Source organism: Podarcis pityusensis, assembly GCF_964106645.2.
Source record: "Podarcis pityusensis genome assembly, chromosome: 3".
NCBI classification, from domain to species: Eukaryota; Metazoa; Chordata; class Lepidosauria; order Squamata; family Lacertidae; genus Podarcis; species Podarcis pityusensis.
Window position 1 is genome coordinate 95198363 of NC_138026.1, and position 18142 is coordinate 95216504.

General features: G+C 41.1%; 1 protein-coding gene and 1 long non-coding RNA gene across 12 annotated transcripts in view; one reads left to right on the plus strand and one right to left on the minus strand.

Moving 5' to 3' along the window:
* The window catches only part of GPATCH2 (G-patch domain containing 2), a 101772-nt gene that overhangs the window by 71452 nt on the left and 12178 nt on the right, over positions 1–18142 (plus strand). For all 7 annotated transcript variants that reach the window (XM_081000549.1, XM_081000551.1, XM_081000553.1 and 4 more), the window contains one exon: positions 14288–14370. In XM_081000549.1, the coding sequence (XP_080856675.1) occupies positions 14288–14370 (83 nt within the window). The remainder of the gene's footprint in view (positions 1–14287; positions 14371–18142) is intronic.
* The window catches only part of LOC308474390, a 104257-nt gene that overhangs the window by 18650 nt on the left and 67465 nt on the right, over positions 1–18142 (minus strand). The window contains exons 4-5 of one of the 5 annotated variants that reach the window (XR_013984682.1): positions 3784–4012; positions 1985–2025 (exon numbers count right to left, since the gene is read on the minus strand). The exons of the other annotated variants lie outside the window; for them this stretch is intronic. This is a non-coding gene — a long non-coding RNA (uncharacterized lncRNA). The remainder of the gene's footprint in view (positions 1–1984; positions 2026–3783; positions 4013–18142) is intronic. 5 annotated transcript variants of the gene reach the window in all.

The following is an 18142-nucleotide window of genomic DNA, read 5'->3' on the forward strand; positions in this document are numbered from 1 at the left end:
GGTTATTCTGCATGTTCCTGGTGAGAGTTGTAAGCGGGGGGAAGCAAGACTTGAAAGCCTCTTTTTACATACAAACACAACTGGGAAATTGATTGGAGAGCCATTTATTGATAGAGTGTTTATATTTTTTAGCCCACAGTTCCACTTTGGAGCTCAGGGTAGCATTTTAATCTCTCAGCTGCCCAGTGGGGCAGGTTAGGCCCAGGGTGACCCAGTGAGCCTCATGGCAAGATGTGATTCCATTCTGGCTTACTATACTTGCTCACTATATACTATACTGCGAACCAGTGTATTTTTGTAGAAAAATAGGTGCTGGTACTCCCCGTGAAGTTGTTACAGTAAGTGCTACACTTTTTAAAAACAACAAAGGAGATGCTGGTACTGCTTACGCTTGGGTAAAGGTAAAGGTACCCCTGACCGTTAGGTCCAGTCGTGGACGACTCTGGGGTTGCGGCGCTCATCTTGCTTTATTGGCCGAGGGAGCCTGCGTACAGCTTCCGGGTCATGTGGCCAGCATGACTAAGCCGCTTCTGGCAAACCAGAGCAGTACACAGAAATGCTGTTTGCCTTCCCGCCAGAGCAGTACCTATTTATCTACTTGCACTTGATGTGCTTTCAAACTGCTAGGTGGGCAGGAGTACCCTTGAGTACCCCCTTTAAAAAAACCCCCACTGCAAATACTATTTTAAACACATTTAAAATGCTTTGCAAGTAGCCCAAGTGAGGACTGTTGGCATTCCTTTGTAACTGCTGGAAGTTTTAATAACATACAAATTGCACTGAATTTCCTGGGGCTGTGTAGAAGGAAATCTTTAGATTATATGAAATTTACTGCTTTGTATGTCTTACGGGCATGTCTGAGAGGCAGTTACAGAATGCTCAGGCCACTAAAATCAATTGTCCCATTGTATCCATTATTCTAATAACTGATAACTGTAATGAGTGTATTTCAGCATTTCCACCCACATCCCCTTCAGAGGTTACTTGAAGTCTCTTGGTATCAGCCTTTGTTGCTTCTATAAAATGTGTGAACAACTAGCCGCTGTCATTCCTTGCTAAGTAGGTTTGGATGTATTTTTTTTCAGGGCAAAGCATTTGCTCCTAGAATGCAGCCTGAATAAGGAATTTCATGCTCCCTCTGCTTTCCAGCCCCCAAAGTAGAAAATTATGTACAGTTTGCCAAGATAGCAGCTGTCAGAATTACATCTGTAGACATTAGAAATGAAACTAGCATTCTGTGTTGCCACTGACTGCTCAAACCACTGCCAGACAACAATTCCCCAAAACTTTGCTATGAAAGATACATAAGTTTTCTGACATTCAGCTTTGCTGAATAGCCAAGCAAATAATAGATGAAATTTCAACACTGGAGATTCTTGTATTTTCCCATCTTTTAGAAGCAGCAGACATGTTCCCTTAATTTTTCTAAAAGTATAAAAATATAAAAATTTTGAAAGAAATCAGGAGCCCAAGACTGCTTTAAAATGCCTTATAGATTAGCCATCCTGAATATTGTTTCAGAGGAAAATTCTGCTGATAGCATAGCTGGTACAGTTGTGGGAATAAGCACAATTGGGAAAGGACCACACACGCAAGGAAAACTGTAGGCCACAGTATGAAAGAATACAGGAGTGTCTTGGCCAAGATAGGACGAGGTACCTTTCCTCTTCTTGCAATGGCGCGTGAAGCAGAGAGCAGTAAGCATGTCCTGGCAGCTCTCATTTTAGGAACAGTGTGTACTGCTTGGATCACTGCAGCCCAGTTGGTTTATATTGCTAGCAAGGAGCTGATAAAGAACCAGTGTGGACATCAGATCTGCACAGGGTTGGTTTCAAGTTACCATTTTATGGTGTTCCCTAGCTCAAAGTTACCTGTCATTCCGAAAATGCTTCCCCTAGTCCTAGTTTTGTAATATAGCACCTAACAAGGAATGCAGAAAGCTGTGGTCTAGTTAGATCCTTAGAATAAATTGTGTATTTTCTACCTTTCAATTGGAGCAGTTGTGGTGGCTGCCTCCGAGTTATTCTGTGAACAGAAATCCATTATGTGAATGGCAGTAGAAGGGCACAGTATATCATCCTATGGGCTGCACACATATAACATGTGGAAGACTGTCTATTTTTGCATCAGTAATTTTAGAATTATAGGATAATATAACTAGCCAATGCTGCATTTCAAGGAACTTGTTCTATATCAACCATCTCCAGTTTTAACCATTTTAATTTCCTTTCCATGTTTTTGCACCTGTGAATAACAAATCTTCACTGCTGTCATGGTTTTATACCTTCTTTCCTTGATTTCCCCCCCTTTTGTTTTGTGTTTTTCACATTATTCTTGATTCAGGTGACCTAAATAGGTGAAACTATAATGTGGCAGAAGGAAAAAGAGAAATACATATCTTGTGATCTATTACCACTCTTTCTTTTCAAGATAGTCGTCTGCTTTTAAATTGTGTGTTCAAACCTTCATAATGGGTTTTAAAACTCAATTTAAAAGTAGACTGCTATCTTGAAAAGAAAGAGTAATAGGTCACAAGATATGCATATATTTTATAGGATCTATATAAAATAGAGCAATGTGAAATTTCGCGAAGAGGCTGTTTTTAACCATCAGTGAATGCTAATACTTTTTTGAAGACCAAAGTTAAAGTTAGAAGTGTTTAGGTACCTAAGTATTGAGACTTCAGAAACATTATCCTGAAACAAGCTTCAGTAGTTATTTTTATATACATTTCTTCCAATTTTTAAAAATCAAAACATAGAAAAATACTCAGCCATACTTGAACCAATGCATTTTCTTTTTAAAATAGAAGTTGTGGAGGGAACTCCCACTTGGTCATAGGATCAACAGTTCTCTCCTGTCTCCTTTTCATTCTTCCACCATTTCCTAACAGGCAAAGCCTGTGACTTCCTGAGAACAAATTCATGTTTAGCCTTAGAACTAATAAAACCTTAGTTCTGAGCGGAAAGCAAATTCTAAGGAGCATTGTATTATGCAAAAATGGAAACAATTTCATTGTCAACGAGCCAAAATCAAATTTCATATGGCACATGTTTACCACACATACAGTGACATTTCAACCATGCTATCCTTCTGGGCTGCCTGCAAGGTTTGCAAAATTCTGTTCTACAGTGGTTAGCCAGCCCCAGAAGACTGCTGGAAGATGGCTGTTCTGCCCCCACCCCTCTGGGGCCTTTTGTCTGTAGGATGCCACAAGCTTCCCCTGTGTACATCATGTACATCAGGGATGGGGAACCTGTTTCCCTACAAGGTATTGTCAGTCTGCAGCTCCCATCAGCTGGGGCTCCCCCCCCCCTTGATCTATATGAAAGATCTGCAAAAGGTTTTCCGGTGATTTGGGCTATGGTTATAGCCGTAGGCCCCATGCACAGCTAATTTCTTTCCCCTCTTCCCCTTGTACACCCAGTAGGGAAGGGGGAACTCCTGAATAGTGGGGGCTGTATTATATGAGGCTGTAATGGGAGAGGGAAATTGGTCTTAAGGAGCTTGCATCAGCAGGGGGAGGAAGGGAAGAGAGAGGTTGGTTGCATAAGCTAGCTTCCCTTCATGCAATCATTGGACACATCCCGATATGCAGATGAAACACTTCTTGTGTCTGTTATCAAAACCCTGGAAGGCAATGGAAATGACAGGTGTCTTGTATCAGTTCAGCAGTGGATATAGGTTGGGGGCTGGGAGTGCTAAGCAAAGTAAAACTTAACCTGTACCAGATTAAGTGCTGTTAGTTGGAAATTCTGGAGTTTTTGGAGACTAACTCGATACCTAATATGAATGGCATATGTAGCTTCAGGGTTCTCCTGGATCTAATGCTGTCCCTCGATATCCAGATGACAGTGATTGCCAGGAGTGTCTTTTATCAACTATGATTGCCTGGTTGCCTGAAGACTGATTTCCTTAAAGAAAGCAGAGCTAGCTTCAGTTTACCCTGGTTTAGTTACTTCCAGATTGGTTTTGCAGGGCTCTCTGTGAGCACTCTTTCTGTGACGGCTGCCTGTTAAAAAACAAAAACAAAGAAACCTCAGAAATTTCAAGTAGCACTGACCAGACAGGTACTTCATGTGCTAATCTTGTTTCAGCTGCATTGGTTAGCCATTCATTTGCAGTATCTATTTAAAGTGCTGGTTTGGCCCTTTAAAGTACTCATTATCTCAGGGATTATCTGTTTCACATATCCTGTCCAAGGGTTACAATATATCAGAGGCACTGCTTGCTATGTTTTCATCTAGGGCTGTGATATAGATGAGAACAAGGGACAGAGCCTTCTCAGTGGTGGCACTGCAGGTGGAAATTGCTGGTTCCCTCATCTTTTAGACAAAATGAAAAGGCTTTTTTGCTTCAGCAGGCTTTCAGTGTGCAGTTCTGCTGCTGTTTTCAAATGGATTATATATTGGTTGCCGTGTTAGATCATGGTTTGTTTGTTTTTTAATCTGTTGCTGCGTGCATGAAGTATGAATTGTCCCTGAATTTTCCCAGTTCATGGAAAGTTTCTCCCATAGCACTGAAGAGCAGACAAGAAGACAAAGTACACTTTTCTGTTGTAAATAATGTGTTAAGAATTACGAATTTACAATGGCAGATACACTTTCCTATCTTCTTTTAGAAGTGACTTTTCATAGAATCATAGAATTGTAAAGTTGGAAGGGACCACGAGGATCATCTAGTCCAACCCCCTGCGATACAGGAAACTTTCACGCAACAAGAGACTTGAAACCATGACCGTGAGATGAAGAGTCTCCTGCTCTACTGACTGAGCTATCCCTCTTTTTCAAGAACATTTTTAAAAAGAAGATGAAACTTAGATTTTCTGAGGGCTTTCAGAATCTATCTCATCCCATACCAGTAGCTACTGTCCAACCGCAGATCCACATCACCCATGCTGATAACAGCAACAGCAGCAGTTTTCACGAACGTAAGGCCTGTGTCAACTCCTGAGACCTTAATTCCTTCATTGTGCTTCCTAGACAAAGCTAACGTTTTGTATTGAGGCTTTAGAACCAACACATGATGGTCCCTGACCTTTCTTGTTCCCTAATTTACAGAGATGCTTTAGAAGATGTATTGACGAAAACACTAGGGGCTGCTGCTGAGCTGTGTGAACCATAGACTTGAATGCTGGCAGAACAACAGCCCTCAAGCTCAAACTAGAGCAGAGCCTGCTTGCACCACATTCAGACATGGCTGCTGATGAAATGTACAGAAGGGACTCCCAAACACTTATCCATCTTGGCTTCCTGGGGAACCCTCATTTAATAGAGTCCTTTAATAACGGATTGTGGAGGAGGCGGAATTTCCACAGGTGCAGCATCTCAAAATCTTCACTTGCCAAAATTCCTAGAATTGCTCGTTGTTCACAAGCTATTTACCATAATAAGCAATATTACCACTATATTAACAGATCCTCGGAGCATGTGAAAGGAGGTGGCTATCTTCAGCTTGTTCATTTCCAGAGGTTTTCTGGTTGGTCGTTTAAAAACAGAAGGGTAGCTAGGTTTATCTCCCTTTGCACGACTTAAGAAAGCATGAGTTGCTACACCTTCCTAACTTTACAGAATGTCTTTTGTGAAAGTGCTAAAGGGGTAGCAATATAAGCACGATCTAAACACAGGGAAACAGTAGAGGTGTAGGGAAGAGAATGGAGAGCAAGGCAAGAATACACTCCACTGCTTAACCTGCCTTTGTGTTCTGTTAAGATTTAACGGCTTGGAATTAATGAAAATGAAACAGCATCTTTAGTAATGCAAACTGCTACTAAGATGTATTATACTGTTAGCAAGAGTTTCACTTCCATTGTAAGGTACTTTGCATTGAATGCTATTATTTGAGTTTCATAATGTAGACATAATTATGTAATACCAAGGGCCTATTAACACATTTGTCAAATCCCCCCCCCCAAAAAAAAACAAGTACAGTGGGCATGGAATTATGTGCCCCTCCCATGCTCAGTTATTATCAGTGGTGAATGTGGGTGCAAATTGTTATCCCCCATAAAGTTAGTATTAAATAGTGAGCATACATACTGATTTATGTAAGACATCTATACACCATGTATAAATTCTCCCATGGCAACTTTACAAAATTAGACACCATCAGTCTGCGATTCCAAATGCAATTGTACATACTTTATGCCCCTTGCAGGGATTCAGGGAGGCTGCACATTTAGTATACTTGTAGTGCAGTCCTAAACTTGCCTGTGCTGAAGTTCCCTTCAGTTCAACGTAATTGCCCTTCATAAATGTTGCAACTTGTGGCCATCCTTTAAAATGCCTAAAGGGATTTTTGTGCTCTGAATTAGTAGCATTATAGCACCTTATAAAACGAAATAAATCCCTCACTTACCAAAATGCTCTTCTGTCATTCTTAAGATGAAAAGAACTTAACTCTAGCCACTTTACATTATCCTTCTGAGACCCCATCAGACTCGCTCTTTTCCAAGCCTATGTATGACCTAACGGCATCCAAAAGGCATAAACCAAAGGGTTCTACAGCCATCTGCAGGAGCTCACTGATACTGTGCCAGTATTCTGTGACTGTTTCTACAGAATTTCATGATTTTAATTGGGTTAAAGGCTTGTTAACAGCAGCCTAAAACTGAAGTACAGAATGAAATCAGCTCACGGCTTGAAAGAATGAAATAAAAGAGAGTGTTTAAACAGGTTTAGAAAGATGCAATGCAGTGAAAGCTTTCTGAATCAGTGGCACATGTATTCTTTTTCCACAGATGAGTTAACCATTGTTCCATTCAGAAATAGTTCCTTCTGAAATTCAGGTTATGTTAGGGAGTCTATATGCTGGAGGAAAAAGGCTTCTGAGGCTTTGAGTTCCAAACCAGGGCCGCTCTCTGCACGTGTGGTTTTTCCCTATGATGAAAGAAGTTGCACCTGTGGAACTTCAGTGAAGTCATAAAGGGAACTAATCTTCCATTTGCCATTTTTAATAAGGATATTCTACCTAGGTGAAGTGTAAAAGAAATAAACAACAACCTTAGGTATAAATTGTTCAAAAAGACGCTATCTTTCTCAATGAATTTAAAAGAAACCTTGCATTGGCTTCAACTTGAAGTAGGAGTATTTAGTTACTAGAGAACATATAAATAGGGAAGTGGTTTTGTGCACTAAAGCTATCCAGCATTAAGATTTAATTCTTTTTCCACTGGTAGCTGCATGTCTAGTGATAGTGTATCAGTGGAGAGCCCAAATGGAGCTACCCCTTGAGACATGGTTCAATAATATTTTGGATATCTAGTTCAGAACAACTAACTGGGTTTGGAAGAGTTGCAAATGCGGTTGTAAAGGAAAATACCATTGATGAAACCTGCTCTCCTTTTTTCATATGTAAGGGGGAAAGAAAGTAAAGCAGAGAAGCTAGTAAAATATGGGCTGGACAAAGTTACTGTTAGGTGGATTTGTAACTGGTTGACTGACTGAACCCAAAGAGTGCTCACTAATAGTTCCTCGTCATCCTGGAAAAAAGTGACAAGTGGGGTGCCACAGGGTTCTGTCCTGTGCCTGTTGTTGTTCACTGTCTTTATAAACAACTTGGATGAAGGAATTGAGGGGATGCTCATCAAATTTAAAGATGACACCAAGCTGGGAGGGCAGCTAATGCCACAAGGGACATAATTCAGTATGACCTTAACAGATTGGAGAACAGGGCCAAATGTAAGGTTCTGCACTTAGGCAGGAAGAACCAGCTGCACAAATATAAGAGGAGGGACACCTGGCCTGACAGTAGCATATGTGAAGAGGATCTAGGGATCTTAGTAGACCACAAGCTTAACATGGGTACACAGTGTGATTCATCAGCTAAAAAGTTAATGCTGTTAGTCTGCATCAACAGAAGTCTAGTGTCCAGATCAAGGGAAGTAATAGAACCACTCTATTCTGCCTTGGTCAGACCACACCTGGTGTACTGTGTCCAGTTCTGGGCTCCACAATTTAAGATGAATATTGACAAGCTGCAATATGTGCAGAGGAGGGCGACCAACCCAAACCAATGGATTCAAGTTACAAGAAAGGGGTTTGCGACTAAACCACCATGAAGAACTTTCTGATGATAAGACGTTTTTGACAGTGGAGCAGACTCCCATGAGATGGTGGACTCTCCTTCCTTGGAGATTTTTACACAGAGGTTGGGTGGCCCTCTGCCATGGATGTTTAGGTTGAGATTGTTTCATTGCAGGGGTTTGGACTGGATGTTCCTCGGGGTCCCTTCCAACTCTACAGCTCTATAATTTTTGACCCTGAAAAGGACAGCAGTACCCTTATGCTGTCTTTCACTTAACAGAGTATTTTCTTAATCTTTTAGGGCACAATGATGGCAACAGTTGTATGGTTAAGTTACAGGAAATATTAATTTGCCATGCAACATAATAAGGTGTGAAATTAAATTGTAAGGGACGGAGAACTTCAACAGAGGGAAGAAAGCAAGGGAAATGTTGCCATCAAATAGCAGCTGCTGTATATTGGTAAATCTGCTTTAAAAATTGCCTGATGACATGGTAATAGCTGTTAATGGCAATAATACATTTCCATTTATATCATCATCAAATTCTTTCCTGCAGCCCCCCGCTGCTGCCGCCGCCTTCCCAGTGTCTCAAAATAGACTCTCTTATTCCTCCAGTTCTTGTAATTACTTGCATCAAGAAAAGACATGCTTAAATATTGTAGACAAAAGAGAGAGAAAATTAAGAATTGGCCACAGTTTTCCCCGTCTTCTGTTGTTTGTTCATTTAATGTCAGAAGGCATGACAATAACAAATATATATTTGGCCTACTAGTGTAAGTTCACACTAGTCTGGCTTTTCCAGCCCTTTTATTTCCTTCTGCCACAACTTTGCCGCTGCCGTGACACTTGCAGGCCTGCTCCACTGTTGTGCAGCTGATGCCCTGTCCAGGCTTATATCTTTCTTTGTGACAGTGAGTGTTCTTGCCAAATGCCAGGGACCATAGTCACATCTGTTTGTCTCCCGAGCTCGTCTGAGGCTGCTCGGGAACACTTTTTATCCAGGGGGCAGCTTTAACTAGGCCTAATACTCTGGAAAGCCCTGTTTGTAAATGCATACAATGAGGCGACAAGTTTCTGTTGTCTTTCCTTTAAAATTATTCCCTTTGACACAGCTTGCTCGAGTCCCTGTCACCAGCACGTCAGCAGCCAAGTTTTCAGGCAAGGTGGTCTTAACAATTCCTATCACCCCTGCCATAGAGCATGCCTAGCTTCCTGCCAAAACGCTATTTATAAATGATAGCTCGAAGCAAGCTATGGATAAGTGGAGAAGAATCAGGGGAATTAGCTATTTGCAATCTTCCAAGTCTGCAGCTAAGGAACGTCCAAGGCAGGGCAGCACAGTCTCTTCCGTTTTGCCTTGTCCTGCTGCTTGGAAATTGAAACATTTATTAAATAAATCAAGAGAAACAGAAATACTTAATTTTGCTTAGCTTCTTTCCCAATATGTATTTTAAGCATTTTACCTTGCTTTTCCACCAATAAGGGTCCCATAGCAGCTTTCATGAGATCAAGAAGGACATCAGTATATCATTTAACTGGTAACAAATAAGTTTTTTAAAGAGGCAGCAGTGATGACCACGTAGGAAGCAGCCTTATGCTTCATAGTCAGGCTATAGGCCTGTCTAGCCCAGTATTGTTGAAACTGACTGGTAGCAGATCTCCAGGGTTTCAGGAAGGGACAGGTGTAAAGTTCTACACTTAGGAATAATTAGATGCACAAATATAAGACACGTGGCTTGAGAGCTGTACGTGTAAAAAGGCTCTAGGTGTTTTTAGTAGACCACATGCTTAACACAAGGTATAGCTCAGTTGGTAGAGCATGAGACTTTTCATCTCAGGGTCATGGGTTTGAGCCCCATGTTAGGTGAACGATTTCTGCATTGCAGGGGGTTGAACGTAGAGGTCGATCCCCGTGGTCCCTTCCAACTCTACAATTCCATGATTCTATGAGTCAACAGTATGATGCAGCAGCAAAAAGGTGAATGCATTTCTAGGCCGCATCAACAGAAGTATAGTGTCCAGATCTATGCTGCCTTGGTCAGACCACACCAGGAGTACTGGGTGGGAATCACAGTTTGTGGGCACCAGGATACTGACAAGCCGAAATGTGTACAGAGGGAGGTGACCAAGGTGATATAGGGTCTGGAAACCAAGTCTGAAGAGGAACTGTTGAGGGGGTTGAGTATGTTTAGCATGGAGAAGGGAAAACGTAGAGATGATACAATAGCCATCTTCAGATATTTGAAGGGTTGTCACATGAATGATGGAGCAAGCTTGTTTTCTTTTGCTCCGGAGGGTAGGACCCAAACCAGTGGATGCAAATTACAGGATTTTGACTAAATATTAGGAATAATTTGAGATGGTACAGGCTGTTTGACAGTAGAACAGACTGCCTTGGTGAGTGGTCTCTCCGCCATTGGAGGTTTTTAAACAGATTGCATCGCCATCTATCAGGGGTTCCTGAGAGTTGTGATTCCTGAATTGCAGGGGGTTGTATTAGATTTCCCTTGGAGGTCTCTTCCAGCTCTACAGTTCTATGCTTCCATCATAATTTTAATGTTTTGATTTTATAGTTTTGTAGACTGCTTAGAGGCTTTTTACATTCAAGTGGTATACAAATTTTGTTAAATAAATAAAATAATGCTGCTTGAAAATGAAGCAGTCTGCGTCATAGAATTCATTTGACTCTGATCAACTGGATATGTGAATGAGCTCACCCTTCTGCTTTCCACCTCATGTTGGGATTCTCAAATCCCAACTTTGAGATCTTCCGATTCGGAGGCACTGCCTCACAGTGTGCATAACAAGTTCGTTTTCCCACAATTTTTGCTATGCATGAAAAAGTAGAACTGCTAATCTTTTTATTCATCCACTTTTCAAGATGTGTTAAATGCAGCTACAGTTAAATGCTAAAACTCTGAACTTGACCAAATCTGATTATCTTGTTTTGAGAGCATATGGGATATATATATATATTTATAATAGTGATTGCTTTTTAATTCTTTATAATAATGCTTGTTTTCAGAATGTTGATAAAACTTAAGTATTTTTTCTCAGAACAGTGGCAAGCAAGCAAGCAAACAAACAAACAAACAAACAAACCTCACCTTGGCTAGTGATCAGATTGTTGAGCTTGCAAAGACAAATGATTCATTTATGCTGAAGAAACACAGCTGCCTTTCAGACATTCATTGATTTTAAATTAAAAAGTAACTGCTATGTTCTACACAAAGGGTGACAACAATAACAAAGTAGTCCTTACTTAGTGTTATTTGTTGCAACTCCATTGCATGTGCCACAGGAGAAGCGGGGAGGGGGGATCCAAGTTCCATAATCTAACTGATCAATAATCTAGATATCTCAATGCAGTGTAACAGATAATCAATGTGAGCAGAATTACTCAAGCACAGCTAGCTGTTATTCCTGGAGCTAGGGTCTCCAGGTTCAATTGGCTGACTTTATTAATTTTTATCTTTCATCCTGCTTGAATTCTTGTTTCCCTCCTTTCCATTGCTTCTCAGCCTCCCTTCATTATAACAGCCCTGACAAACACTGCAATCTATTATAGAACGAGCTGTGCCCCAAAGTCCCTTGCTGTCAGTGACCCTGCAATAATATTATGAACAGAGGAGAGGGAGGCTTAGTTTCTTTGTGTAAGTTATATTAGATTTCATATATTCTTCATCTACTGGTCTACAGTCACTTTTGGACCAACTTGAGACATCTACAAGCTCCTATTTTTAAAGCTTGGCCTAATTTATATTTCAGTTTAGACATCTTCAGACCGTGACTTGTGATAGAAGACAGCTGGCTTATTATTAAGGAAACACTGTGGTCCCCAGTCCAAACGGTTGTACGGTGACTCTATGAGCAGACAGATACCTGACTCTCTCGTTCAGGAAACAGACACAAACACACAGTGGCCCCTCCCTTCTTGTTCATGTAGAGGAGAGGAAGAATCTTTCCATTGCCTTCACCTCCACATGTACTGTCCTGTGTCTCCCTCCCTCCTCAGCCTGTTTGTTTAATGACAAATTAGCAAATTCATGCCCCCGCCCTGCACAAACCCAGTTCATAGCAAGTTGCAAGCATCATGAATTAGAGCAAGGCATGTATGCCTTTTACACATGTGTACACTTCAGGTACAGTGGTGCCTCGCAAGACAAAATTAATCCGTTCCGCGAGTCTCTTCGTCTTGCGGTTTTTTCGTCTTGCGAAGCACGGCTATTAGCGGCTTAGCGGCTATTAACGGCTTAGCGGCTTTAAGAAAAAGGAAACAAACTCGCAAGAACTCGCAAGACATTTCGTCTTGCGAAGCAAGCCCATAGGGAAATTTGTCTTGCGGAACGACTCAAAAAACGCAAAACCCTTTCGTCTAGCGAGTTTTTCGTCTTGCGAGGCATTCGTCTTGCGGGGCACCACTGTACCTTTTTGTGTGTGCTAAATTTGAGAGGGGCTTTTCAGATGTTAGGAATTTCCACAGACTTCAAGTTTCTTCCAGGTTTGCTGATACCTTTCTCTTGCACTAGGCTTCATAAAGCAAACACACACACACACACTATAGGTTGAATATAGAAGGCATGTTACAACCAAAGTCATTGTAATTATCTTCAGCTTGGAGTGAGCAAAAGCTGCATTCCTGCACTTCCAAACTTCTGCCAAAGATTCAGAGAGGATGTAAGAAACAAACATCAGAAACTTCTCCTCCTTCTTGATATCTGTTAATGAAGTCAGGTGTAAACTGCCTACCTAATGTTTGCTAGGGAAAGTGTTAATTTGGGGGTATTTTGTTCTTTGGCTGCAACTTTTTATTGTTTTTTGTCTCTGAAAAAAAGAAATAAAGAAATGAATCTCTTGGTTAAGTTCTGAACTGCGGTGATTCTCATAGCCTTGTCTTACCTGAAGTTAATGTCTTTGTCCTTTCAGCCAAACAACAGTACTATAACCCTAGGAGTCAGAAATAGAAGTGTACACTGTATCCCAGATAGATCTCTGAATTGGAGCATAGTTGTTTAGTTTCCTTACCACCCAATAATCCAGTACATGGCAGGACTACCTTGTTGTACTTTGTGATAGGGAGGATTTAGTCCCACTGGTAAAGCTGGAGTAATGAGACCCCCCTCTAATCAAGGTTTATCCATGATCTCTGGGATGCCAAGGTAAGAAGAGGAGTCAAAACCTCTCAGAACGATGTATAAAGTTATGAACAATGTGGAAACCGGATTATGAAAAAATTCCGCCTCTCTTCTTCAGTTCCAGAACTCTGGATCATTCAATGAAATGGAAGTATTTTCAGGACAGGCAAATAAAAGTGCTCCACATAATGCATGATTAACATGGATTTTTTAATTAGAAGGTGTGATAAGTTGTGATCAACAATTGTGTTTCTCATTTTAAATTAAAAAAGACATTAAAGAGAAGATTTTGCAATGTATATATGTTACACATTACAGGTTTTGTTGAATTTGATCAATGCCATTTTATTATAAAGCCAGCAGAATGTTCTATTTAAAAATAATGTTTTGTTTCCCACTTGTTTATCACCTGTGAAAAGATGCTTGTTAACTGATTTTTAAAATATATATATGTTATTCTGACAGCAGATATTAGTAGACAACTGATAGTCAATCATATTGTGATCATTTAAGTATGTTTACCTATTGCTTTGTCAGTAGCATCAGTATTCATTTTATGTTGACTCAGAAAGATTGTCAGTTTTTAAAACCTGAAAGTATTTCTTTTAGAATTTATTTATTCCAGCGGTGATTTAGATTGTTTCTAAATACTGGCTGCTTGTCAATAAACATAATTCATTTTCAGGATGTGGAACCTGCAACAAAATATTGCAGTGTGGAGTATTTCTGATCTGAATTCTAGACATAACATTCCTTTCTCTATCCCAGCCAGTTTTTAAATTTTTTTTTTTTTTGCACAGTAGTATTCTGTGCCAAGTGAGCATGCTCAGTCCTCACTCTTAGATTCCCCCCCCCCCAAAAAATGTTTTGTATTACTGCAAACTTTGGACTTTCTCCAAGTCTTTTTGATACCTCCCTCTAGTGTATGGCCAATGCCCTTTTGGCTACATAAGTAACATCACTCTAAGCACTAGAAATACAAATAGTATCTGAAAGATTCCAACGTGTAGCTCTATGTTTATTTAAACTATTTTGACTAGGAAGCAGATTCTGTGATACACAGTCTTCTGCAGAGTTGTTATTTTTCCTACCAGTTATTAATACATCTCTCTGGTAATTGCTTACAGACAGACAAGTGTGCATTTGGGATCCTTATGTATGGGTGATATCAAACGAAGGAGAAAAGCCGCGCCACTGCCAGGACCCACCGGTAAGCAGATTCACCATGACGACACATCCAGATGTCTTAAGTCTGTAAAACAGCATGGAGGGCGGGAGAGAACCCAGAAACTGGTTGGGGCTTACCTGCACAAAACTGGGCTTGGGGTGGTTTGACAAAGGAGCATTTTCAGGCAGCAATCCTAAACCCACTTACTAGGGAGCAAGTGCCACTGGCTTCAGTTGATTTGCATCTGACTAAACATGCATGGGATTACAGCCCAAGAGCATATGTAGAAAAGAGCTGTTGCAACTTGACACTTAAAAGAGTGCAGCTCATCCCTTTTCTTTCACTGATTGGCCCCGATCCGTTTGCCACTGCCTGGTTTATTCATATGGGAAAAGACTACCTTACTGACATCAACGGAAGCGTCCCTCCCATTGCAAACAGCAAGCATGGGATGGCCCAGGTCAGAGAAGAACCACAGTCAAGGCAGCCCAATCAGAACCTTGCCTCGCATTTACTGCAGTAGCCCTTCACTCTTCAGCAGTATATTGTCCGGATTAATTTAGATGACCAGTTTTTCTCTGACTACACGTATCGCCTTTTTCATTTACTATGTTGTTAGTGGAACTTGTTTGTTTAAATAAGTTCAGTGGAGAACAGACTCCACAGCTAATGCATGGAGTGGTTTTCACAGAGCACTAACTGACCTCCTTTGTGCACTGAACCTTCTCTTTACCCCATTCCCTCTTGACAAACTAGTCTTGCACAATTACCAAAACAGCACATGGTGACTGGAAAAATCAGCATGTGTTGTGGAAAAGGTATCTAAATCCATCTTCTGTGTCGCTGAGATCGTAAGCCTTCTGTCGGAGCCCATGCCAAGTAGGAGTTCTGTATTCTGCTTTGTATTGTTTGCTAAGTGTTTAATATCAGTACTGAGCACACTATTTAAAATCCGCATGTTGCATACAAAAGAGGCTACATTTTCCTAAAACAATTATGGGAATATTTCAGAAGGCACCCTGTATTTACAGTGTACATGAGAAGTGATAAAATCAACTTGTGTTAATTGTCTTTTTCTGTACGTGCTTGAATGTCACTGTACTGCACACTTGTCAACAAGGAAATATAATTTATGGGTTGCCTCCTGCTAATGGAAGCACCCTTTGAGCATGGATCCACTCAGGTGATGCGCCCAGTAGCAGGAGGAAGCAATGCTTGCCAGTTACCCTCTACCTCTGCAGCCCCAGTGCCACTTCCCACACTATTCGGGAGGGTTGTAGGACCCCCTGAAATAGTGTGGGCGATGGCTCTGGGATTGCATGGGGATCAAGGAATTGCCCAAATGCCTTTCATGGTCAGAAGAAGTCTTATGTTCCTAGAAGGTAAAGCCTGCTCCAATCCATTTTGCTGGCATATATAAAGTGTGCACACACAAACGTAGTTCTTGCATTCTGAACTGGCCTGTGGAGCTCTTCCGTGAAGTTATCTAACTTTGGCATTTCAATGGAATGGCTTTTGATTTTCATGGTGTTTCAGGCATCAGTGACAGACCAAGAGAACTGTCTGAAAAATATTGCTAAAGCACCTTAGTGGCAGTAATATGGAAAAAGAGTGTGTCTAGGTCAAGTCCTAAGACTCTGAACATATGTGTAGTGAGTAGGAAAATGCTTAATGGCTGAGGAGAGGATAATATAATTATTTCTACAAGGTGATTTTAGCTTCACAACTTGCAAGTGACAGAAGGAAGTCATTTTGTAAAGTATATGTACGTATAAAGCATCATAAAATTAACTTTAGTGTACCTTTTCATCCCAGGCTTCCAACCTATTCAGTATTTTATTCTGTTACTGAAATCTGGCACACTTGCTTAACTTTCTGGTGGTGGCAGTAGTGTAAAAAGTCCTCTGTTTTCTACAAAAACAATTTGATCCCCACCCCACCCCGCAAGCCATAATTTTACAATGTTTAAGTGACTGGATGTGGTTTTATTAGAAAAAAAAGAAAAGAAACAAAAGAGGCTGAGAAGGGATTTTGAGATTCTTACAGCGCTACTGCTCTATAAGGGCCAACTTATGGAATAAAAACAGAGAAAAGTGCCTCTCGATAACTACAGCGGAGGCTCCACACATTAGGGATTAGCAAAGCAGTTAAGAGGATAAACGGTGAGCCCTGGATGCCCCCCATTCAAATCTCAGCTCAGCCATGAACTCCAGCAAGCCTTGCCTCTCACCCCCCCCCCCCCATTTCCCTGTAATATGGAGGCAGAAACAGTGGGCTAGCACTACTGCAGCTACCTCAGCATACTCTCCTTGCAGCGCACGCAAAAGCCATCCGGCTTTGCCTCCTGCCAAAGAAATCCATCCTGTGGAAGGGGGCAGAAGTAGGAGATGCTTGTACCAAACTCTGTGGCCTGGGTGGGCCTAAAGGCCTGCAAATGGCCACATCCAGGGTGGGGTAAAGTCAAGGGCCCTGCTGTCCCGAGGGTCACAGTACAGGTGCTTTTATATGTTGCCTTTGTGCTGGTAGAAGGCAACTGCTAAAGGAACAGCACCAGGGAACCATTCTTGAAGCGACAAGGCTGTAAAAAGTGACAGGATCTATGGGCCTGGTTTTGTTAAGTACTCCAGTTTCTAGAAAACGAAGTGTTGTGGCTCAGGTCAGCCTGGAAACAATAGCCCCTCTATGTGGAATTCCCTTCCAACAGCAGTGTATCTGGTACCTTGTGTAGCTTTTGTCATACACCGAAGACACACTTCTTTGACACCTAAGATACAGAGTTTAGGACCCACCCAATTAACTGTAATTTAACTTTTTAATATTGTATTTTTAAATAGTCATAACTCTCCTTTTCACCCTCATGGTGAAGGGCAGGTAAAAAATATAATTGATGTTTATTATAATGGAGTACTGAATTTATAAGGGGGGGAAACACACACTTCATCTGCTTAGGGAAACTTCCCTCTACGTTTGCTTTGAGGGTGTTTGAGGATTGAGAGCTGGCACAGTCTTTGGGGCCCAAGTCCAGGGCTGCACACCTCAAGGATCCCCAAATGACCACCCAGAGACCACTTGATAATGGAGACAGCGGCAAACAGGCCTTTCATCGGCACATGGGTGGGCTGGGCCCAACAGGGCTGATGCCGGTCACTGCAGGATCCTTCCTTATTTTGAAAAACACTCAATAGTCTAGTTAGGCTTTTCTACAACAAAAGTGCTTGTTTTGTTAAATGTGTTTAATACCAGGGCAGTGAACGTTTACTCCATTTTATTCCTGCAGTTATGATGGTGCTGTGATCTAAGTGAGTTTAAAATGCAAAATGGCGCATTTCTTTCTTTTTTTTATTCAGAGTTGTCAAACTTGCTTTTGTCTTTGCTGTCACATATCAGGAATGTAGAAGTAGCTGTAAATCATGGAATGGCAGTAGCAAGGGGAGAAGAGAAATGTTAATTGTGTGCTTCGCAGCTGAAGTAATACGCATGGCTGTAAGACCCCTGTCTACTACAGGACATAGAAGATGAAGATTAAACCTTACACTTAAATACCCTGGGAACTGAGCATTGCCCAGTAAGACTGGACCTGTTTTTGTTTCAAAAGAAGTATGAAATCAAATAAGATAATCAAATTGTTTGTATTGAGTTAATTTACAAAGCTCTGCTGGAATGTTGCATTCCACTAAGAGTTTAAAAGATCCACGAAATAAACTGTGAAAGTAAGGTACCTATGCAATCTTGCAACTAGTTAGTTGCTCCCCTTGACTTAAAATGCCTTAGCTTGTGTGTAACTGGATGAATTATATTCCTCACAGTGGTGTTT